The sequence below is a fragment of the Pituophis catenifer genome, unplaced genomic scaffold (assembly GCF_029215685.1).
Source record: "Pituophis catenifer annectens isolate HBS135680 unplaced genomic scaffold, rPitCat1.0.hap2 SCAF_11, whole genome shotgun sequence".
Taxonomy (NCBI): Eukaryota; Metazoa; Chordata; class Lepidosauria; order Squamata; family Colubridae; genus Pituophis; species Pituophis catenifer.
The window spans coordinates 27251358-27270461 of NW_027256891.1; the positions used below are offsets into that span (position 1 = coordinate 27251358).

The 19104-nt window shown below is 47.1% G+C and overlaps 1 protein-coding gene across 1 annotated transcript in view; it reads right to left on the reverse strand.

Moving 5' to 3' along the window:
• Nucleotides 1–1013: 1013 nt before the first annotated feature.
• STK26 (serine/threonine kinase 26) overlaps nucleotides 1014–19104 on the reverse strand; it is a 26555-nt gene continuing 8464 nt past the window's right edge. Inside the window, exons 3-12 of the mRNA XM_070952156.1 lie at nucleotides 16217–16447; nucleotides 11687–11743; nucleotides 8358–8466; nucleotides 8103–8260; nucleotides 6768–6953; nucleotides 5436–5584; nucleotides 5165–5258; nucleotides 4190–4252; nucleotides 3962–4098; nucleotides 1014–3329 (exon numbers count right to left, since the gene is read on the reverse strand). Of these exons, the coding sequence (XP_070808257.1) occupies nucleotides 3308–3329; nucleotides 3962–4098; nucleotides 4190–4252; nucleotides 5165–5258; nucleotides 5436–5584; nucleotides 6768–6953; nucleotides 8103–8260; nucleotides 8358–8466; nucleotides 11687–11743; nucleotides 16217–16447 (1206 nt within the window). The 3' untranslated portion in view covers nucleotides 1014–3307. The remainder of the gene's footprint in view (nucleotides 3330–3961; nucleotides 4099–4189; nucleotides 4253–5164; nucleotides 5259–5435; nucleotides 5585–6767; nucleotides 6954–8102; nucleotides 8261–8357; nucleotides 8467–11686; nucleotides 11744–16216; nucleotides 16448–19104) is intronic.

Here is a 19104-nt window from a genome sequence, read left to right on the forward strand (position 1 = left end):
AAAGAATTAAGTTTGCTACAAGTCAACAATTGGGATTTGAACTGGCATTGCTACCGTTTCCTTTTTCTTCTTTAAAGCTTCCAATTGTGAGCTGCAGGGTTGCTAGAAATGCCAAAATGCATTCCAGTTGTAAATGCAGAGGTGGTGTGAAGACTGACTGGCGTCCACCTACAGGGTGGAGCCTGACGATTCATAGGATGCTGCCAGTCACGGAGCCAGCTCACCTGTACTGTATGTGGTTCTCAGGTTTATGTGGGGCATGGATGTTTTCCCAGTCCTGGTTGTTACTCACTTTTCCATCATGGATTTTAAAGATGGGGGGGGGATTTCTTCAAGGGCTTGCGATGCTGAACTGATGGCGTTCAGTTCCCACTCGTGGGGTTGTCTAAGCCCCAGCAGCCCAGAGGAAAACCACACACGCTTTCCTTTAGAGCAGGGGTGTCCAACCTCGGCCACTTTAAAGACTGGTGGACTTCAACTCCCAGAATTCCCCAGCCAGCGATGCTGGGAGTTGGAAGTCCACAGATGATGATTAGACACCCTTCCTTTACAGCATCTTCCTACCTTCTGTTCTGTCGTTGCAATTATTCAGCTGGTTGGATTTCAGCCAAAGGGGTCCTATTTTGACCCTCGATCCCCAAAAACTGGCTCGGTACCCTGGGACAAGGAACTCAGGACCAGCAGAGACTGTCTTATCTACCGCACATTTTTTTAAAAAATTCAGTTTACATGCGACTGTGTCAGAGGTTGAGAGCCTTCTCTGCAACTTCTCTCCTGAAGCTTCTCAAGATTGAGCCATCCTTAAAGATGTTCCTTTGGCTTGGGCAATGAGGGGTGGTTTTCCTTGCAGGACAAATAACGCTTTTTCCCACCTACGGTCCCTTCGGATGCACTGCTCTTCATTGTCCATAATCCTTGGCCAGAAGGATTGCAAAAAACGTGACTTGCCTCCTTAATTGATCCTTGGCTCAGGTGTTTTTGGTGGGACACAATCACACAATGACCACAGAAGGTTATAGAACTTAAATATTTATTTGTGTGTGGGTTTTTTTTTTTTTTTTTGGAAACCCTTTTGACTTTCTGCGTTTCCCTTCCTCAAAAGTGTGAAAGAAGCTTCCATCTATAAACAGATTTACAGAACTAAGAGAGGCCGGGAAGAAGGAGAGCGACGGTTCTGCTCGGATGATACGGTTATTTTGTAAAGCTTCGCATCAAACTGTATTTACAACTTGTACGGCTTCTGCGTTTATAAAAATATTTTATTTAATCCGTAACATTATTGTTTTCAAAAACTATGTCCAGACTGTTCCCCCTCCCCCCCCCTCAGATATAAATTTCTAATGGTGTTTCAGGTATATAGCAAGGAAACAATTTTTTTTTAAACAAACATTTCTTTAAAATTAAAACGAAGGAGTTAAAAGTTCTCTGTGGGTTTTTTTTTTTACAGTGTAGGCACCATTGAAAACAATTGCCCTTGGCATTTCTCTCCACTCTCTCTTGCCAGTGTCTTTATATCTTTCTGTTTTTCCTTACAAAGAAAAGGTTGTAATGGCAACTTTTAATCACAACAACAACAAAAATCACTGGTTGTTTGCACTCTTATTTAACTCCGTTCCATATTTGGCTGATACACTTCAAATCCTTTAAAATGAATGCTGTGCAAAAACCAAACGAAAAAAGAAAAAGAAAAAAAAAATGTGCAGATCTGAACTATAAAATTAAACATATCCAGACTTTTTATCAAAAATAAATTTACACCCACACTTCCACAACCAAAGACTGAAATACAACACACTTCGATAGCATAATATACAAACTGGGTTGAAAAGGCAAAAGAGAGAGAACCTCATCTCAAACAGTACCATAAATATATAATCGAAAGCAAGTTTATAATTTCTTCTACCTTTTCTGAAAAAAAAAAAGAAAAGAAAAATCACCTCTGTACTGCACAGTACTTATCTTTTTTCCGTGAAAGAATATCTATAACTCAATTATTTGCTTATTAACTGGTAAATAGATATTTAAAAATACACTTTGGGAAGGAAAGGGGGAAATTAACGGGTTGTGCACGTAAAGGACTTCGTAAGTCGATCAATATCTTACAACGGGGGGGAAAAAAACCCCCCACATACACACCCCACAAAACGCTGGTGACACAATTTCAGGTACTGCTCGGACCTGACAGCACAAGTTTTCCTTTCTATCCAATTTTACTCCAGGGAGAAAAAACTCGGGTCGAATTGGGTCCATTATTGCCAATCCCCCCACCCCAAAAACCTTTCAACCATATTGCTTTAAAATTTCTTACCATGATGAACGTTTCTTTCGCGTGGGGAGGAGGGAAGGGGGGGGGCCTCTAGGGAACCTAAACGGCGGCTGTGTCATGCCACTGCAGCCTACCCCTTTCGTGTGCAATGCGTGTTTTTTTTTTTTAAATGAACAAAAAAAAAGAAGAGGAGGAGGAGTGGGCTTCATAGGCGTGGCCCCCGGCTGCCATCTTCGTTTTCTTTTACACCTGACCCCTTGCCCCGTTGCCGCTGGGATATCTTGCTCTACAAAAGGGCTACATACAAACTGTACACAGGATAACTGGCCAAGCCGTTGACGTATTGCTTTCAGGCGGAGGTGACACCCCCCCCCCACCCCAAATAAAACACTGTGCCAAATTCCAAGCGAGCGGAGGCTGTGGCCAGTTCCTCACACTCGGCAGCACGGGCCCGAAGAAAGACGGCGGGGCCCAAATGGAGAAGTGCTTCCGTGCAGCCTTCGCTCCTAAAAGTTACGTGCCGAGCCTGGCTTTGGGGGGACTGTAGGAGATCTGCAACTCAGGCAGAGGAGAAGAGAAACCCAAACGCTCCCGAAAGATGTTTTCTGTGAAGTTTAAAAAAAAAAAAGGCTCCAGATTTGTAGAGGAGGCCGATCCGCCTGGGGCAGTTGGCAATTGAGAGCTGCATCTAAGAAGCAAACGGCACAGACGGTTTTTGTCTCGTTTGAGCTGGATTAAAGAAGTTGGGAACTAAAATATTAAAAGTCGCTCTTTACAAAAAAAAAAAAAAAAATGAAAAGAAGGAAGGAAGGAAGGAAAAGAGAAAAGAAAGAAAGCACGTATGCCATTTACAAAAGAGTGGAGTTAAATCCTTAAATCCGAATCCACGATCATCAAAAAAAAAAAATCTATTGCGATGATCCCGAAAGGCACAGGAACTCAGGAAAAGAAGCCGAGCCAGAGAAGGGTTTGGTGGGCTGCAAGGAGACGCGTCCGGGTGGGACGGCATCCTGGGGGGGGGCCCAGGGGGTGGGTCCTTCCTCAGGAGTCATTGGCAGAGAACCTGGGGAGAGAGAAAAGCCAGGAGGGGAAGATTCCGTCAGGGCATCACAGCTACGTGTGTGTGTGTGTGTGTGTGTGTGTGTGTGTGTGTGTGTGTCTTCCGCGAATACAGGTAGCCCTCGACTTACGTCTGCTTAGTGACCGTCTGAAGTTACAGCGGCATTGAAAAAAAAGGAACTTGTGCAGTGGTGGGTTTCAAAAATTTTGCTACCGGTTCTGTGGGCGTGGCTTGCTTGGTGTGTCATGTGACTGAGTGGGCGTGGTCAACTTGACATCACTCATGACCACTCAGTCACATGACCACCCCACCTAGCCACGCCCACAGAAAAAGGTAGGGTTTTTTTTTTTGTTTTTTTTTTGGAATTTCTACCTATCTACTTATTTTCTGCCCAGGCCTGGCCTAATCTATCAAAGGCCTCCTCCTGCATGCCGCCCCGCCCTCCCTCCCTCCGTCAGTCACACGCGCCACCCCGTTTCCCCTCCTTCAGCGGCCCCGGCCCTAGTCCCGCTTCCTGGCTTAACAAGTGCGGCAAGGAAGGCTGATAAAATGGGACAAAACAGCCCTTCTTGCTTAGGAAGGGAAATCTGGGGCTCAATTCTGGTCGCAAGTCAAATAATCACCCCAGATCTTACTTCTGAAACTTCTCCATCAGCTTCTTGACCATCTTGTCGGTGATCCCGGGGCTGGCGGCTTCTGCCAGGCTGATGCTCTTCTCCAGCTCTTCGATGGCCTGCCTCTTGTTGGCGTTGTTGGAGTCTTGCTGCTTCAGCTGAGCAGGGGGCAGAGAGAGCAGGGTGAGGGTGAGGGGCTTCGGCGGCAGCCGTGCAGGGCCCAAAAGGAGGGGGGGTCAAGAGACTCACCTCTGCAAATACGGGATTGATGATCAGGCTTAAACAGCCCAAGGTTTTCAGGAGATCTTGGTCCTAGAGAGTTAGAAGGGACGTTTTCAGACGCAGCATTTCAGGCGCCCTGAAATCTCGAGAAAGCTTAAGTCCGAAGCATCGCATGCCACGTCTATCCAGCTGGCAATTCCAGGTGGGAAAGCAGGCGAGTCAGGCCTGTTCAATTGGGAGATGTCTTGCCCACAAACGACTGGCAAAGTGACCTCTTAATTTGGGTATCTCTTAATGGGAACCGTGGCACCGTTTTAAAGATTTTTAACCTCACACCCTGGACGTAAACTGTCTCAACTCCTGCCCTCAAAACGAGGCTGTAGAGCACTGCACACCAGAACAACTAGGCACAAGGACAGTTTTTTCTCAAATGCCATCACTCTGCTAAACAAATAATTCCCTCAACACTGTCAAACTATTCAATAAGTCTGCATTATTATTAATCTTCTCATTGTTCCCATCACCCATCTCCTCCCACTTATGACTGTAGGACTGTAACCTTGTTGTTGGTATCCTTACGATTTACATTGATATTGTTTCCTGATTGCTTATTTGTACCCTATGACTATCATTAAGTGTTTACCTTATGATTCTTGATGAACGCATCTTTTCTTTTATGTACACCGAGAGCGTATGCACCAAGACAAATCCCTCGTGTGTCCAATCAGACTTGGCCAATAAAAAATTCAATTCAATTCAATTCAATTCAATTCAATTCAATTCAATTCAATTCAACTCTACTCTACTCTACTCTACTCTACTCTACTCTACTCTACTCTACTCTACTCTACTCTACTCTACTCTATTCTCTGACCCGGGGTACGAATAACCTGGGGATGTATAACTGCAATAAATAAACCTTCTCAGAGGCTCCTTCTCTCATCTAATAAAAGGCAAAGAAATCCCTTTTGAAGAAGTGATAAATATGCTGGCTAAACCTACTGTTCCGTTCTGCACTTTCTTGGCGTCCGGCTTTTTCCGCACGGTAGTGAAACTCCACTCGGGGTGGGAATTGTTCTCCTTGTTGCTCGACTCGCTAAGAGGCCAGAGGGAGCAAAAGGCAAAATCAATCAATCAGAGAACCAGGCTAGGTGGGATTTCTAAAAACTTTCCCAAGGGGGCTCAGGCCCTCCTGATGTGGACCGCCTTGGTGCATGGAGAGCCAGCGGGTCCTTCGGCCCTCGCGGCCCCCCTCCCCGCCATCCAGACTCACGAATCCGAGCCGTCCGAGTCCGTTTCGTCGCTGCTGTGTCCTTCTGCTTTCCATCTCTTGAACCTGTCGATCAGCTCCGTCAGGTAGGAGGTCTTCTTGGCGTTCTTCAGGATGAATTTGTGCTTCAGCAGCTCCTTGGCCGTGGGACGCTGCGAAAGATAGGAAGCGTCGATTCTTTTTCCCGCAGAGCCTCAAAGCACTGGAGGTGGACGAGGAGGCAGGAGATCGGAAGGATGGCCTCCTGCCACTGAGACCTGCTTACCAAATTCTCACACCCGACCACCGTGGGGAGGAAAGCCCAGGGGTGGGAAAAGGCCTTCCTCTGGAGAAGAGCTCCTCCAGAACCCATTCTAGACAGAGTCTCTTGGAGAGCCTTCAAGTTGGGTCTACAACTTGCCATGGCCAACTCATCGTGGCCAACTTGCTGCGGAACAAGTGTTACACTAATATCAAAGGAACAGTGGAATAGAATTGTTCAAGAAAGGATGCCAAAGGAGGGACAAAATAAAACGTGGATGACAAAAGTTAAAATAATGTTTTAATTATTTAAAATAATTAAATTGAATTGTTGCATTGCCCTGCAGCGAGTTGGCCCTTGGCGAGTTGGCTGTGGTGAACTGTCCCACTCCACTTCTCGTTGACTCCTGATCTTGTAAGCCCACCTCGCTTTTCTTGCTGCTGTTTATTATTAATTTATTTTCTATTCTGTGAAATTCGTTCAGCATCCCAATCAACATTAAAAAATTAAACACTGATGCTAACCACCATCCCGGAAGCTCAGATCCCAACAGTGAACCCGTAGGATGCCTTGAGATCTAAACAAATCTACTCTTCGTGCGCTCCAGAGCAATGACCCAAACTTTCATTGGCCTGAACAGTAAATTCTCCAACAGCAACGATTAGACTAAACGTTTTAATGTTCTTTCACCGGCATTCAGGGGTCAACAGATGTTTTCTAGGGATCTGCAACAGCTGCCCGCCTCCATTAACTTCAGAGTGAGATGCAAGCCCAACCAACTCACTACAAAACTTTTATTGCACGTCTCATCTAGAATCTGACTCAAAATTAAACTTCACCCATTCATCTGATTCATTCTTCGGCATGCTCCAAACATCCTCTGTGGTTTGAAACATCCTAGGGCCAAGCCACAAAAACAACCAAATTATCCTGCTGCGATTTGGGTGCAGAGAAGACGACGGCGGCCTTCAAAATCCCGATGACGCATCGTGATACATTTAGCCGAAAGTGTTGGGGGTTTTTTTTAGACGCTTCCCCACAAGATGGACCTCCCTCCAGATGCAAGGGCCGGGAACAGCCCAAAACACACTCACAAACGTCGGGTCCTTGTTCAGACAGGCGTCGATAAATTCTTTGAAGGGTTTGCTGAATTCTCCGGCGAGGGTGGGGGGGTTGTTTTTAGGGATGAGGAAGAGCACCCGCATCGGGTGCATGTCTGAATTCGGAGGCTCCCCTTTGGCTAGTTCGATGGCGGTGATCCCAAGAGACCAGATATCAGCCTGCAGAGAAGAGAACCTGGCTGGCTATTTTGAACAAGGTCAAGAACGCCCCCCCACCCCCACCCCCTGCACAAACTGTGGGTTTTAACCTGAATTGCGTGATGAGGGTCGATGCTCTTCCGGGTTTCGGGAGCATCTTTAAACTACGTGTGACGTGCAAACGCCCTTCAAATTTTATACCCTGGGCAGTCAGGCTTATGATAAACCGTGGAAACGTTTGCTCCTGGGGAAGGACGAACCGAGTTGACGGGTGCGGGGAGTTTATGTGAAACTGAGATCAACAGGAAGCCTGGAAAATCGGCTATCAAGTTCAAAGCACGCTTATGTTGTTGCAACTATTATGGCTTTTCAGCATGCCAAAGGCTCAGAGGGGGAGGGGGAAGACGGATGTGGAATGTAGGCTCCAGACATCGAGAAGATGAGCCATGAGAGCCAAGGACACTTCAGCAGGTGTTTGCCAAACTCAAAAGACTTTTTCTCATAACAATACAATGACGTTCAATAATATCCATAATGTGACCTGCATTAATAGGGGGAAGGTCAATCCTGCACATTAACTATGTGGATTTGCGCGGAAATTAGCTAGATCTGGTTTTGCCCTTTTCGGTGCCGAAATGATCGACTCAATTAAGTTTTGCATTCAGAGATTGGATCCTCTTGACCGTGCCTGCTTTGCTTGGGTCTGTCAGTCAGAATGCCGACCTGGGCTACGGAGGAATGGCTCACTCACTACATGGGGAGAATTTCTCTGTGTTTAAACCAGCAGACCATCCTCTGGGCTACAGACTGGATTGTCTTTTCTGGAGAAGAGCCAAGAGCTTTTTTCATCTAAAAGCTTTAAGGCGTGAAAGGCAAAAAAAAGAAAAGCTGAATCTCCCTGAATGTGAGACAAAAGTCAGAAGATGAAATGGGCATCCAAGCTTCCTTGGCCCTGGATATCATCACCCTGTTATTCAGTCCTATCAACGGTTTATCTATTACTTGTATCTTAACCCTATTTTCTGCCATCCTCGCCCCGATCATTAGGACTGGTAATTTCCTCTCGAAGCTGTATTTAAAAAATCCCACTACACAATGAGCTACGATTCTGGATTATAACCAGCTGTTCCAACGTTGAAGAGGCCCTGCAAGGCCTCCTCAGGATCTTACTTTTGAGTCATAGGCCGACTGCTGAATGACTTCGGGGGCCATCCAGAAAGGCGTCCCTACGAAGGTGTTCCTCTTAATTTGAGTATCGGTCAGTTGTCCAGCAACCCCAAAATCCGCAAGCTTCACATCTCCTTGTTCAGACAGCAACACGTTGGCAGCTGGTCGGGAGGAAAAGAGAACGAAGGAAGACCTCATTTAACAAGGGAAGAAACTTGCGGTCCGAAAGAGACAACTTCCCCCTCTCTCTTTACACACCTTTGATGTCTCTGTGGATTTTCTTCTCTGAATGCAGGTAGTCCAACCCTTTCAGGATCTCCTTCAGCATCGTAGCGATCTGGAACTCGTCGAAGGGGCCAGCACGGAGCTCGAGAGGAAATAACCAGAGTTTATAAGCTTTAACGGAACACCAACTCGTGTGGATTCCGAAACACCGGTTTTCTTTTCTTTTTAAAGGGTCTTAGCGCAATAGAGAGATCCAAGCTTTATTTCCATCTCGCCATAAATGGCTCTTCCAACGAAAATTCTACGTAACTAAGCTAAAGATACCAGGAAAGAGAGCTAGGCCATTATCAAAAATAAATCTGGATGCTGTGAACATGTTAATTCTCCTTGACTCGTATCTCCTTCTTCATCTCTTACTTCGTTAACTAAGAAAACCTCTGAACTTGTCGAGGTCAGGGGAAGCACCTACCGTATTTTTTGGAGTATAAGACGCTCCGGACTATAAGACGCACCTACCTTTTTTGGTGAGGAAAACAGGAAAAATAAATCTACCTCTGCCTCCCAGCAATTTTGCCTCCTTGCAGCAAACAGCCTGCTTTACTTTCATTTTCGTTTTCAGCATAGCTTGATTAGCACAAGGGAGAAAAAAATCTGCTCCCAGCAATTTACCTCCTTGCAGCAAGCAGCAGAGGCCCGGGAAGCCTATTTACCAGACAATCAATTTGTGCTAATTAGGTTGTTCTGAAGCTGAAACGGGCTGTTTCTTCTTGCTGCTTGCTGCAAGGAGGTAAATTGCTGGGAGGCAGAGGCCAAAGGGTGGGTGGGCAGGGCTACATTCGGTGTATAAGACGCACCTAAATTTTCACCCCCTTTTAAGGGGGAAAAAAGGTGCATCTTATATTCCGAAAAATACGGTATGTGTGGACAACTCAACACACTATTGGTGTGCAAGGCTTGGGAGCCAGCACAAAGCAATCTTTGATCAGACTTCAAGATGAGAATCTTTTGCCTACAAGCACCACTTCCGTCCCCAGGTGAACTTCTCATGGCAATCCCATCATCATGGGAATCCCATGGCAATCCCATGGAAGCCCATCAGAAGCTCCAGAAACAGCAAAATCCACTGAGAGACATTCTCAGAATTCAGGGGACTACACTACGATGCCTGCCAGATCTTACCCATAGAAGAAACAATTCCTGGGTGTTACAGATAAGACTACCTTCTGCTCTCTTGTCATCAGTTCCTCTAGCCCAGGGCTCTCCAAACTTTACAACTTTAAGACTTGTGGACTTCTAGAATTTCTCAACCAGCCCTTGACTTCAGCTGAGAGATGTGGACTTCAACTCCCAGATTTCTACCTGCTGATTCAGTTCTACAGAGGAATGATTGAGTCTGTCATCTGCACCTCCATAACTGTCTGGTTTGGCTCTGCAACCCAACAAAGACACAGACTTCAGAGGATCAGAAAAACCATGGCTAATAACTTGCCCTCCATGAAGGACCTGTATTCTGCACGAGTTAAAAAGAGGGCTGGGAAAATATCCACAGACCCCTCGCATCCTGGACATCAACTGTTTCAACTCCTACCCTCAAAACGACGCTATAGAGCACTGCACACCAGAACAACTAGACACAAGAACCATTTTTTCCCAAACCCCATCACTCTGCTAAACAAATAATTCCCTCAACACTGTCAAACTATTCACTAAGTCTGCACTACTATTAATCTTCTCATCATTCCCATCACCCATCTCCTCCCACTTATGATTGTATGACTGTAATCTTGTTGCTTGTATCCCTACGATTTATATTGATTGTTTTCCTAGTATGATTTGATTCCTTATTTGTACCCTATGACTATCATTAAGTGTTGTACCTTATGATTCTTGATGAACGTATCTTTTATGTACACTGAGAGCAGATGCACTAAGACAAATTCCTTGTGTGTCCAATCACACTTTGCCAATAAAACATTCTCTTCTCTTCTCTTCTGGCTGAGGAATCCTGGGAGTTGAAGTCCACAAGTCTTAAAAGTTGCCCAGCTTGGAGACTCCTGCTAGCCCCAATGTTTCTCAACCCCGAGGACTTCAACTCCCAGAAATGCCTAGCCGGCACGGAGAATTCTGGGAGCTGAATTCCACATCTCTTAAAGTAGCCGAGAAACGCTTTTTTCTAGTCAAAGGGAGCCGGTCTCTGTCTTCCTGGGTGACGACTGAGAGCCATCCAAGGCTGAACGGAGTTGCACCAGCAAAGCTAAACTTAAGCAGATGCTGACTTTCTTAGGGGACAAAAGCTTCAAACCCCACGGGTGACATTTCTGGGCAGCCTAGGCGTAAATACTGTGGCAGAATTATCTTGGAGGAAAAGGGTGGGTCTTCCAGAGAGGCCTGTGGTCAAGCTGGCCTGGGGGGATAAGGGAAAACCAGACATCACCCTCCAGCCGGCCCTCTGCTTTCTCAGCCCCTCCTAAGCTGCAGCCACCATGAAGGCTGCCTCTGTCATAAGCAATAGGCCCTTTCAGGCTTTAAATTTACAGGAACTCAAAAATGGAAACGCCAGCTCAGCTTTAGCCCTCAGTGTTAGCTGTGTTTGCTCCCACAGCGGCAAACTCTCTGGATCTCCTTCCAACAGAAACATCTCTGTGTGTTAAAGAAAAAAAAAACACTCCACCTTTCTATTTATTAACTGCAACAGATCGTTTTTCATTAACTGCAAGGTTTCTTTTTGCTAAATAATAAAAAAGTCAAGCAACATGCTCTTTCTTTTAACAGAAGTTTCTTCATGGCCTGAGCCGGAGGGACCGTAAGGTAACCCTCTTTCTCTGCCACTGAAGTCCCTGTGTCAACCAGAAGCTCCTGCAGGAAAATCGGCACCAAGAGAAAGCATTTTTCAGTCCCTGCCCAAGGACTGAGTCACGAAGGCAGATCAGGCGAGTTTCACACCCTCTCGGGGCCTCGGTGGCAGAGAAGAAAGGACACCGGTATTTGCTTCTGCAAGAGGCCACCCTTTCTTGCCCCTGGGCCTTTGTGATGGACCTCAACCGGTACAAGGTCTCTCCCTGGAGGTATTGCAATCTGAAGGAAGTGGCACAAGACCACAGAGAGTCACGGGCTGTTACGATCCACCTGAGTTTTCAAAAACATCAGGGGTTTCCAAAATGCAAACTTTGGGACCACGTGCAAGTAATCAGGTGTCTCTTTTAGTGCTGCGCACATCTGGAAGAATGAATGACCTCTTCGCTCAAACATGGATTGTATTTAGAGTCCCTGACTAGCCATTCCAGAATCATGAAATGGCAACGTCCATTTCAACAGCTTACAGTACAGATCAACGAAGGTCATAAAGTAACTGACATACTTACCAAATCCAGGGCCGATCCCCCACCTAAATATTCCATTATTATCCACAACTTTGTGCCCTGAAAGGGAAAACAGGTAAAAAGTTAGCTTTTTTTCCCCTCCTGATTTCTCTGGATAGGGAAAAGGGGGCAGGAATCATGTGGGGTTTTTTTGGAGGGGAGGCTATAATTGTAATATATCTGGAACTAGCACTAAGCTGGGGAAGAACGGGACGAAAGATCCACTGCGACCACAAAAATAACAAACTAAATTTGGGGTCTTCTCTGTGCTTGGTTGTCTGAGTTTGCAGACATTTCGTTACCCAACTAGGTAACCTCATCAGTGCCAGTGGGCGAGGAACCACACAAAAGTCTGGCAGGGCAAGCGACTATATATAAACAGAGAGTAAGTAAACCTTGCACCTCTCCCACTGGTGATGTTAACCTTGCTTTGGTCACGAAATGTCTGCAAGCAACAACCAGGAGAGTAACAGAGTTGGATGGGACCTTGATGGGACCAGGAGATTTGAGACATGTGGTTGCCCTAATCTCTTCTTACAAACCTCCAGGGATGAAGCACCCACAATTTCTGGAGGGGAGCCGTTTCACTGGTGAATTGAGACCAGGTTGTTGTTGTTGTCAGTTGCGAAGTTGTGTCTGACTCCTCGCAACCCCATGGACAACATTCCTCCAGGCCTTCCTGTTCTCTACCATCATCTGGAGTCCATTTAAGGTCACGCCGACTGCTTCGGTGACTCCATCCAGCCACCTCCTTCTCTGCCGTCCCCTTCTTCTTTTGCCCTCCATCGTTCCCAGCATTAGGCTCTGCTCCAGGGAGTCCTTCCTTCTCATTAGGTGGCCAAAGGATTTGAGTTTCATCTTCAGGACCTGGCCTTCTAAAGAGCAGTCAGGGTTGATCTCCTGTAGGACTGACAAGTTTGATGGCCTTGCAGTCCAAGGGACTCGCAGGAGTCTTCTCCAGCACCAGAGTTCAAAGGCCTCCATTCTTTGGCCTTCTCAGCCTTCCTTATGGTCCAACTTTCACAGCCATCCATTGCAAGACCAGGTTTCTGTGCCACAATTGCCTGCCAGCTAAAATAGGATTGGGCTCCTGCTTGGGGCCATTTCACCAAGACCAAAGAGCTGTTTATTCGCATGTTAAGTTTTGCTGCCCCAACTTTTGTTCTCACCACTCCTGTTAATACTTTAAATGCCAGTTACAAGTCCTCAGCTGCCACTTTTAGAAAGCGGTGGGGAATTTGTAGTGGGGAGTTTTTACGGGTTGTATCGTGTGATTTTATAAATTACACCGGGTGTTTTCAGAAGAACCACACGAAGTAACTGGCATGGTAATTTTCGAGCCCTCTGTCGTTTGAAGGAAACCTTTGTGTACATTCCGGAGAGTTGCTCTGTGACTGGTGGTTATCTGTAGTAAAAAGGGACTTTCGTCCTTCCAAACAATGCTGCGATCCCAAGAGTTTCACCACTTTGAGTATTTACCGTACATCAGCAGCCAACCAGGGTATTTTTAGCTGGGAACCTATCAGCCTCCCACTTTCCATTTAGAGATGAGTTTCAGAAAAGGGAACTCCAGTCTTAAGCTAAAAATCGGTCCAAACCTCTGGGTAAACAGTCCACGTATGGGGGCTGCTACTCTCGCCCTCGTCAAGAGGCTGCCAATCAAGGCTTACATGCGACATGCAAAAACAAAAAATACGTGCGGGGAGTTTATGTGAAACTGAGATCAACAGGAAGCCTGGAAAATCAGCTATCAAGTTCGAAGCACGCTTACGTTGTTGCAACTATTAATGCTTCTCAGCTTGCAGGGGGGAGGGAAGGGGGAGGTGGAATGTAGGCTCCAGACATCGAGAAGATGAGCCATGAGAGCCAAGGACACTTCAGCAGGTGTTTGCCAAACTCAAGAGACTTTTTCTCATAACAATACGACGACGTTCAATTGGACAACATGACCTGCGCTAATAGGGGGGAGGTGAATCCTGCACTTTAATTATGTGGGTTTGCACGGAAATTAGCTAGATCTGGTTTTGCCCTCATCGGTGCCGAAATGATGGACTCCATGAAGTTTTGCACTCGGAGATTGGATGCTCTCGACTGTGCCTGCTTTGCTTGGGTTCGTCAGTCAAAATGCTGACCTGGGCTACGGAGGAATGGCTCACTCACTACATGGGGAGAACAGGGGTGGGGAATTATGGCCCCTTTATGGCTTGTGGACTTCAACTCCCAGAATTCCTGAGCCAAGCCTCATGCTGGCTTAGGAATTCTGGGAGTTGAAGTCCACAAGTCTTAAAGTTGCCAAGGTTGGAGACCCCTGCCCTAGTGACAAGATGTTCTCCCCTTCCCCTCATTAACAGAAAGTCTCCATCCCCTTCCTTTGTACCGTTTGCTCCCTGAAGCCAACAAGTAATGCCAATTGGAAGATTTGGGGCAACTTTCCACCCAGGGCCTCCGTTACGGACAAGTTTTAACCCAACAGCATTTTCCTCCAGACGGATCGAAAACCAGGCGCGAGGCCTGTCGTGGCAGATGGAAGAGCAGCTCCTGAACAGAGCTCGCTTTGTTAGGCCAACACACACACGGCATTTACCCTCCAGAGGTTGGGAACGGAGAAGTCAGGTATTTGGGCTGCTACTTTTAGCGCCTTCCCATAACCCCTCATCTGTGCCAGCAGGGAAAACTGGGAACAAATGCAGGTTCTTTTACACGGCTGTGGTTTCACAGACGCCTTTGGATGACTTAAAACGCCCTGCAGTGAAAATATCTCTGAGGATTTGCCAGAATAAACCGTAGCTGGGTGTGGATCTTTTGCCCCTCGGCATCCAAGGAGCCGCTCGGCTAACCGTTACAGGCCAAGGACGTCTAACGCAGGTACGTAGAAGCGAGGACATTGCTTAGTCTTTGGAGGAGCAGAGGTGTGCTAGTCTGTGGTTTATTCAGAAACCTCTGAACCATGTTAGTTAGTCAGAAAAGGTGCAAAAGCGGCTCCCCCTCCTGACTTTTTTCCCTATCACAGTCTTGAATCCACAGCAGAATTCAGATGTGATTCTGATTATGCTTTGGGGATTATGACACAACTTGGGTGTTAAAGAAAAACTCTTTGTATTGCAATTCCTATATAAAAAAAGGCTGAGACTCTAGAAAGAGTGCAGAGAAGAGCAACCAGGATGATGAGGGGACTGGGGGTTAAAACATACAATGAACAGTTGCAGGAACTGGGCATGGCTGGTCTAGTGAAGAGAAGGACCAGGGGAGTGTTGTGGTCCGCCAGCAGCCTGCGGACCTGGCAGCTGAGTCAGACAGTGAGGAGGCTGGGGAGGAACATGGGCCAGTCCTGGAGTCTGGGGAAGGCCCGGACAAGGGCTCTGCATCGGAGGCAGACATGGGGCCAGGGCCATCTGGGAGCGGTGAGCGGACTCCAGAGCCTCCAGAGTCGGACATCAGAGAGGCAGAGGAACAGGAGGAGCCTGTTCTTAGTGGTGCGCATGTGCAGAGCTGCCAGAAGGCACAGTTTAAAACAAAAGGGACAACTCGGGAGTAAGGCCTGGGGATGATTGGCCCCTCCCATAAGGCTTAAAAGAGGAGCAAAGGCACGTGGGCTCTTTGCAGGAAAGCAACGTTAATTCTATTCCCAGTTGGCATCTCTGTTTGATTCTGGACTCCGTGTGGCTTTGTCTTTGGCAGCGTGTCAAGGGAGATAAAGGTTGGTGATTATCCCAAAGGACTTTTTGCAACTAATTGGGACTCAGCTGTGAATGAACGTAATTCACAGCTGTTGCAATAAAACAGGTTTTTGGGACTACTCGTGTGTTTTAATGACTCATGAAGCCTAGGTCGCAACAGGGAGACATGATAGCAGTCTTCAATATTTGAGGGGCTGCCACAGAGAGGAGGGGGTCAAACTATTTTCCAAAGCATCTGAGGGCCAAACAAGGAATAAATGGATGGAAACTGATCAAGGAGAGATTCAACCTGGAAATAAGGAGAAACTTTCTGACTGTGAGAACAATCAACCCTTGGAACAGAAGTTGCCTTCGGAAGTTGTGGGAGCTTCATCACTTGAGACTTTCAAGAAGAGACTGGACTGCCATTTGTCAGAAATGGTGTAGGGTCTCCTGTTTGAGTGGGGGGTTGGACTAGATGACCTACAAGGTCCCTTCCAACTCTGTTAATCTGTTAGAATTAAAATCCTACGGCATCTGGACACTGTGATAGTCTAGACTAGAAGTTCACAGATAAACTGTTCCATACAGGGAAGGGCTGATGCTGGATGGGTCGCCTCTGAACTGAACCTGAAGCCTGTTTTGGCTATAACTGGCATGAAACAGGATGAGTCGATTTCAGATGCAGACAGAAAAAGTTGGCTGCCCCTTCGAGTTCGAAGGTAAAGCATTCGGGCTCCCTCCAAACCCAGCCAAGAAAAGGTAAACAGGGCGCACCATGTCCCACCCTCTCCGTGGCTCCTGGACACCCCAACTCGGTCCCACCCTGCAGAACCACCCACATCCCAGCGGAGCCCGGAGCGAAAGTCTCTCTTACCTTCAAGTAGGAGCCGTAGTACTTGGTGACATAAGGACTGTCACACTGGCTGAGCACCGTGATCTCCTGCTGGATGTCCTCAATTTCATCCTCGGCTTCTTCCAGGTCGATGATTTTAATGGCCACCACGTGCTGCGTCCGGTTATCGATGCCCTTAAAGACTTCTCCGAAGGAGCCCTTCCCGATGCGCTCCAGCTTGGTGAAAAGGCCCTCGGGGTCTGCTCGGTGGTTCTGCAGGGAAGCCAAGAGGAGGCACCAGGGGTGAAATCCAGCAGGTTGTGGAGAGCGGAAATTTTGAGTAGTTCGGAGAACCGGCAAATGCTACCTCTGGCTGGTCCCAGAGTGGGGTGGGAATGGGGATTTTGCAGTACCCTTCCCCCAGGAGTGGGGAGGGAATGGGGATTTTGCAGTATCCTTCCCCTGCCACGCCCACCAAGCCACGCCCACAGAACCAGTAGTAAAAAAAAACTGAATTCCACTATTGGGAGGCACCGACATTTCAAGGCACCTTGGGACTTTGAGCTCGGCTGAAGATTTCAACTGTGGGGTCGCCAGAAATAAATGGGGGTCTCTTCCTGAAAACCTGCACGGGAACTACTCCTAATCCTGGGACAATTGTGTGCACAATCTCAGAAGCTACACCCAAGTGTGCAACTGCACTTTTTTTTTTTTTAAAGACGTACACCTTTATTTACTCCTTAGAGTGGTGCGGTGGCCTAGAGGTGTAGAGCTCTCGCCGCACAATCAGGAAGCTGTGAGTTCGATCCTAGGTAGAGGCAGATATTTCTCTCTCTGGGCACAATGAGAATGTATCTGCCGAACAAAACTCCGCAATGGCAACAGGGAAGGGCATCCGGCCATTAAAACACTCTGCTAGCTCCATTCAGTTGCCCGGATTCCACCCCGCAAAGGGATTACGGGATTGTTAAAAGGAGATGGTGACTTTTATTTAGTCCTTGGAAGTTTGGAAGACAGACATACCCTGGGGTGGGGGAGAAGAGGTGAGACTTCCAGAAAGCGGTAAGAAATGCTTTCGTTTTCTTTTGAAGTGTCACCACGCACATTCCTCTTTTAATTGGCTCCCTCTAATTAGCCATAGAGGCGATGGAAAGAGCTGGATCCTGGCCACAGCCTGGCGGACTCCTCCTGCCTATGGCAACCCTGGTTCCACCTGGCTTTTTTTTAACATTCAGAAAGCATCTGGTAAAGGCAACGCTGGTCCATGGCAAAGCAAAGCAAAGCAAAGCACTGTCAGGCGCAAAGGACCTGCGGGATAGGTAGTCCTCGACTTACAACAGTTCATTTAGTGACTGTTTGAAGTTACAACAGCACCGGAAAAAGTGACTTATGAACGTTTTTCCACGCTTAACGACTGTTGCAGCATCCCCCGCGGTCACTAGATCAAAATCCAGACTCTTGGGAACCGACTCGTATATATGACGTGTCCCAGAGTCATGCGATCCCCTTTGACGACCTCCTGAAAAGAAAAGTCAATGGGGAAACGAGGTTCGGTTAACCACCATGCGACTAACTTGGTGAAGTGAGTCACTTGCCAACTGTGGCAAGAAAGGTCATAAAATGGGGCAAAACTCACTTAATAAATGGCTCACTTAGCAACAGAAATCTTGGGCTCAATTGTGGTTGTAAGTCGAGGACAACCTGTATATAGATGATTTATTCAAGTCTGCATAGAAGAATGTGGCCGAGTAAAAAGTTCAGCACTAAACTGGCACCAGGGAAGGCTCAACGGGATTTTTGGACTTGAAGCGCTTGTGGGAATGCAACAATTCTAAACCTAGGACACGCTTAACTTCGCCCTCCTTAGCTCTGCCTACTCTTCTACATCACTGGCCTTTGCCGACAGCTCCATTTCCAAGAAGGCCTCAGAATAAAAATGGTAGATGGTGGCAAATTAAGATTGGCTTGTCCGGGAAAACGGCAAAAGAAAGCAAGGGTCTTGATAAGGACTTCAAGGCCGACGATCTAGGGATGCCGAGTTGGGGACTCAGTCCGGGGTCACGTTTCAAGTCATGGAAGAAGAGGACTAGGCCAGAATGGCCCACCAGGGAGCCCAGATGAATTCAGGGGCTGCAAGCTAGTGAAACCTGCTCCCAGTAAGTCGCTGTTTGAGTCTAAGGCAGAGCACCCCAACCTTGGCAACTTTATGACTTGGAGAATTCTGGGAGTGGAAGTCCACAAGTCTTAAAAGTTGCCAAGGATTGGAGACTCCTGTTCCAAGGTACTAGCCAGGGACTGTGAGGGTTGTTGGTCTACTCTATCCAGCTCTGTTCTGGCTGAAGAACGGGGCTCTCCCCGCTGATCCCGCAGTGTCTTCAGAAGATGGGCCTTGATGTTCTGCAGCTCAGAGCTTCTACAAAGCCTCTGGGATCCCAGCCCTTGCCGAAAAGAGCTTCTTTCCCGCAACACGCTCTAAATTGTCCTTTTCATGCAGAGTTGTGCAACGTTTCCCGCTTGCTTAATTGTTTCTCTTTAGAAACCAGCTGATAATTACCCCAGACGGCGGCCTTCCTTTCTCACTGGAAAAGCTCAATCCCCTGATGGAAATTTCCATTCCTACATCTCGGGCTTTGGTCCGACACAACTGGCCAAGGCTACTCAGTGTACACAAACAGGCCACTTTCTTTCTTTCTTTCTTTCTTTCTTTCTTTCTTTCTTTTCTTTCTTTCTTTCTTTCTTTCTTTCTTTCTTTCTTTCTTTCTTTTTCTTTCTTTCTTTCTCTCTTTTCCTTCCTTCCTTTTTCTCTTTTCCTTTCTTCCTTCTTCCTTCTTCCTTCTTCCTTCTTCCTTCTTCCTTCTTCCTTCTTCCTTCCTTCCTTCCTTCCTTCCTTCCTTCCTTCCTTCCTTCCTTCCTTCCTTCCTTCCTTCCTT